The sequence below is a fragment of the Lipotes vexillifer genome, unplaced genomic scaffold, assembly GCF_000442215.2.
Source record: "Lipotes vexillifer unplaced genomic scaffold, Lipotes_vexillifer_v1.1 scaffold1524, whole genome shotgun sequence".
Lineage (NCBI taxonomy): Eukaryota > Metazoa > Chordata > Mammalia > Artiodactyla > Lipotidae > Lipotes > Lipotes vexillifer.
In genome coordinates, this window is record NW_006773476.1 from 431328 (window position 1) to 436520 (window position 5193).

Here is a 5193-nt window from a genome sequence, read left to right on the forward strand (position 1 = left end):
TCCCTACATCCTTGCCAACACTTGTTATTTTCTGTTTCTGTTTTGTTTTATTTTTATTTATTTAGTTTTTATTGTAGCCATCCTAGTGGGTGTAAAGTAGTATCTCATTGTTGTTTTGATTTTGTATTTTCTTAATGACTAATGATGTCGAGCATCTTTTCATGTACTTGTTGGCCATTTGTATATCTTCTTTGGAGAAATCTATTCAGATGCTTTGGCCATTTTTTAATTGGATTGTTTGTCTTTTTGTTGCTCAGTTGTAAGAATTCTTTACGTAGTCTTGATATTAGACACTTATGAGATATATGATATGCAAATATTTTCTCCTGTTCTGTAGGTTGTGTTTTCACTTTCTTGATAGTGTTCTTTGATGCATGAAAGTTTTTACTTTTGATGAAGTCCAGTTTTTTTCTTTTGTTGCTTGTGCTTTTGGTGTCATATTAAATAAGTTTGAAGAAAAATTTATGACTGGTGAGTGATGAAAAGAGATTTTGAGCTGATTTTTATATTTGGTTTTCCCTTCCCCAACTAATTCCACCATTCGTTATAGGAGTCCAGGCATGATAAAGAAAAGATAGAAAAGAAAGAGAAACGGGACAGTTCAGGAGGAAAGGAAGAGAAGAAACAATATCCTTTTCATCTTATTGATGTTTTTAATCAGTATAATGGAAAGCTTTGATACTGGTCTTATTTAGAATTGTACCCTTGTAGTATGTGGTCTAAATGCTCAAGGACTTATTACCTTTTAAATGGTCTCTCCAGTTAACCCTCTCAGATGTACAAAACGTGGAAATGGGAGACTTGATTGTTTTTTAAACTTCTTTGGTGACTGAGATTGTTTTATGCCATCAAGGGATTTAAAGTCCCTCTGGCTCTTCCACCGAGAGGAAGAAAGGGAACAGAGAGTCCCTTGGGCTGGGGGCATGGGGAGTAGCAGGGCAAGATGATGTGGCAGATGAGAAGAGCTGGTAGAGTTTGAGGCTACCAGGCTGGTAAGAGCCAGTTAGGCCTGCAAGCTGAGGGATTATACTAAAAGATGAGACAGCATTCTTTTTTCCCCCCCAAAAGTTGTTTTCCCTTAATTTGTCATCTACTCATAAGTCCTCGGACAAGCACAGATAATGAAGACTTTCAATCAAGGTGAGTGTTCTCTCACCTCTTTTCATTTAAAGATAGAAATATAAAATGAGGTCTGATAATGTTGAAGAAACTAGATCCATTTTGCAAGATACAACTAGAGTTTTTCACCTAAATATAATGGTCAGGTCTTTGGGTAAAGGTGCGAGACAAGATTCCCAGCTATTTTTAAGCTGTTTTCATTTTAAGCTTGCTGTTAGCTACTTTTTTTTTTTTTTTTTTTAAAGCCCCAAGATGTATTTAAAAACATCTGGCTTTCTCTTCACCACTCATTCCCATCTTCTCTGGATAGTTACTTTTTTAAAGTACCTTGTTAGGTGGTGGTGGTATCTGCATTTAACAGATGAAGAAACTGAGACTCTAAGAGGTTGAGTAGAAGAGGGTGACAGAGATATTAGCTGACACACCAATATGCAAACATAGGTCTTCTTGCCCTTCAGTGTTCTCTGATCTTCTTTTTGTCTTTCATGCAGACACGTTATCCAGAGATTTTTTTGTTTTAAGTTTCCTGCCTCTCTTTCTACCACTGCCCATGTTTTGCAAAGCCAAAAATATGGTCTGTGCTTTTAGTTCTGGAATTTAAAATATGCAACTTTGTTTTCAAAGTAGTTATGCCTTATGTGAGATTTTAAAAGTGTTTTATCCATCTTAAATAAATTGTATGTGGACAGAGTGTTCAGAACCTTAATATAATCTTTTTTGAGTGCTCAGATCATCACTTGAATAGTTATTGTTTGGTGTGATGCCTTAGGATTATTGAGGTGTGTGTAGGATGATTTGCCCTCTACATTTAATGGTTTGAGATGGCTGTATTTGAAGTTGTTGATTCTTTTATAGCCAATTTTCTGGTTTCCATATTAGCTGTCACTTTTTAATGATATCAAGTATACTTGCTTTCTCTACCCTCCTTCTAATATTATTTGCTGCTTCTAATCTTCTATGAAACTGGACAGATAGCCAAGGCTGTTTACAGTTGTTTAAGAGTGAGAAATGTCTGAGAACCTGTTTTGTATAAAGGTGTGAGCTTTAGAGTATGGATTTTGTCCTGTTTATTTTGGCTGCAAAGCAGGAATTTGAGGTTGCCAGGTAAGGTAACTTCTTGACAAATAGTGTGCTTTTTCTGTTTTGTTATTTTGTGCTTGTTATCTAAGTGTTACAAAAGGGTGGATGAGAGTTATGAGAGAGCATTTAGAATTCAGTAGATTTTTTAAAATTAGAAAGATTATAAAAGAAATATTATTACCTATTCTTAAATTCTAGCCATCGCCCACCCTAACCACTAGCTGTCTTCCCTAGTGAACCATGAACTCTTAATCTTCTTTTTTTATTCTTCACCATAACCTTCGTTTCAGTTTGGCATTTTGCTTTTTACTTCTTACTTTCACCTGGTCCCCTTATTAAAGAAAACAAAAACACTCTGCCTCTTATATCTTCATTAGCAGTGGGCCAGTCATTGTCGTCGACAATTTCATTGTGCTTTTGGACATCTCTCTTTACTCTCTTCTTGGGTAGACTCTTTGTGAGGCATCGGTTGATTTTTTTCCTTTTTTTTGGCTGTTCTGTGGCTGCCTTCTGTTGGATACCTTCTAGGGTTGATCAAGTCTTTATGTGGTTCTTCCTTTTCATTTAGAGGTCTCATCATTTCTTATTGGCACCATTTACCTTTAGGCTACTTCCAATCTGCTGCTCCCTGCTCCCTTTTTAATTTATTTTATATTCTACAGAAAAGAGAAGTGCTACACATGTCACATTTCCATGAGTCAGAGATGTCATTAATTGTAAGATTCATTGTTGGTTTCTAGAACTGTTTTTTGAGAAAAGTGGATAGAGAAATGACATTGATTTGTATGTATCACCTTGATTTCAAAAACATTAAAATGATCATGTTAGAGTTAAGAAAATACAATATATAAATGTGACCCAGATTAAATTCCTTCCAGAGTCTTCTTTTCCTGTTTCATAATGTTTCATTGCAAAATCCTTTTTGCTTGTTCTCTGTGTCCAAATTCATCTACTCTTTCCTTGATTTAGTCTCTTGAACACTACTAGCTGCTTTGCCTTTAACTGTTTCCCCTAGTTTAATCTTCAGAAATTCCTGTCTATGAAAAATTTCCACTTAGAAGCATTCTTTAGCTTCGCAATTGTAAATTGATATGTGTGGTCCTCAATTCATTGAGTTCAGCTAACTTTTGAGAGTCCTTTTGTGAACCAGACACTGCTAAACTGAGACTTGCTTTTAGGTTTTGAGAAGCTCAGTCTTCTTGCACTTTGATTCTGGATTCTTGGTTCTTGATTTCAAAGAATATTAGCAATTAACTCTATCCTATCCATCTGTATTTTTAGTATACTACATTCCTATTCTAATACTCCATTGAAGCCTAATATACTTTACAGGTCTGTCTCTCACCTCTGGTCTCTTACGTGTAATCTAACTCTTATCGTTTAAACCCAGGTTTGCAAATTCTCAGCCCTTAGGCAGAATGTGGCTTATTAGACATACCTTCTTGGCCTTGCACAATATTTAACATTAAAAAAAAAGGTTGCCTTTAAAAATCAGAAGAGTTGACAAAATCCAAATTTCATTTTCTTTTGAAGAACTGGAACATCTGGCAACATTGTGTCCTGATTTCTGCATGGCGACAGTCAGCGAGACCTGCCTAGGCGCTTGTTCCCCTTAAATAGAGTGGGTCTTTTTTTGTAGTTTACCTCATTTCAGGCCCCACCCAGCTCACTTCCATTTGTTTCCATTTTATACTAGCCCCTGTAAGCAATCGATTTTGTAATTCCTGTTCTGAGCCTTTCTTCTTCAGTCCATACTTGGAAACTGACCTCCTAACTGCTCAAAGTTTGCTTATTTTAGGAATGTGTTACCATGTTGAGACACAGTCCTAGATGCTGGTAATAATGTGTTGGAGTAGGAAGTGTTCAATTAAGTTTCTTCCTCAGTAGTTTCCCATTGCTTACACGTGTGTGTTAGCTTGCCTATAGAGTCCTAGTCACTGATTCCTATGTATATATGAATGTGTTACATATCCCTCTCCTTAGATTGTGGTCTTGTTGAAGGCAGTAACTTCATCTCTTCCTTCTAATCAAACAATCAAGTATTTTTCTTTATTACCTGCTGTGTTTCAGATACTCTTAACTTTACATGGAGAGCTATGTACAGAAGTATTAACTGTATCTCTTTGGAGTTGAGGAGAAACATCACTGACTATTTTTGCCCCCAGAAGAAGGTTCAGTGTATTTATAGCATTTGATAGTATACTGTTTAAGAAGTTGCTTTGTGTGCTGCAACATACTTTTTGAGGGCAGGTTTATTATGCTTTCATCTGGGTCTGTATGTAGCAATCATTAAATGTGTAAAAAAGTCTTGTTAGGAGATTGAAATGATAGACCTAAACTCTTTTTCTCTTCATTATCATCCTTTAAAGTATCAGTGAGTTCTGTACACTGATATTCATAGGCACCAAACAGTTGGAGAGAACAGGAGGGATTTTCTATTTTCTTTCTTCCACTTAAGGCAGACCAAATTTTCACTCAGGTGCTGTGCTGTTCTTTATCTGGATGTAGGCATGAGCACTTCCAAAAGGCTCCCATGCCACATTTACCCTTGAGTGTGACACATATTCCTCACACACACATTTATCTTGAGAGGCACCCCTGGGTATGCTGAGATTCAGTTCAGTAGAATCCTAGTTTTAACTGTTCCATTTTATCCACTTGGAATACCTCAGGAAGTGTGTTTGCTATGATAAGAATTGCTAGGCAGCAGTTTAAGGGTAAATGAAGGAGTAAAGTGGAATTAGGATGGCTGTCCCTATATCTTTCTCCTGTAACTTCTTTCTTCCTTGTAAATGTTCATTGGACTCTTCTGTCAACTTCATCCATGTGTACCTTTGTACTTGGCATGTGCGTGCCTGTGTGTGTATGTGTACACGTACCAGGATTAACCAGGAATAATTTATTAATTCACTGGGCTTGTATTTTATAGTTTCTCTAAATAAATTTTGTTGCCATCCAGAGGGTTCTTTTTTTTTTTTTTTTTTTTTTTTTTTT

At 36.2% G+C, this 5193-nt stretch overlaps 1 protein-coding gene across 1 annotated transcript in view; it reads left to right on the forward strand.

The window, feature by feature from the left end:
- THOC2 (THO complex subunit 2) overlaps nt 1–1122 on the forward strand; it is a 94830-nt gene extending 93708 nt beyond the window's left edge. The window contains exons 38-39 of the mRNA XM_007448346.1: nt 551–627; nt 1095–1122. Coding sequence (XP_007448408.1) covers nt 551–627; nt 1095–1122 — 105 coding nt within the window. The remainder of the gene's footprint in view (nt 1–550; nt 628–1094) is intronic.
- The last annotated feature ends 4071 nt before the right edge of the window (nt 1123–5193 follow it).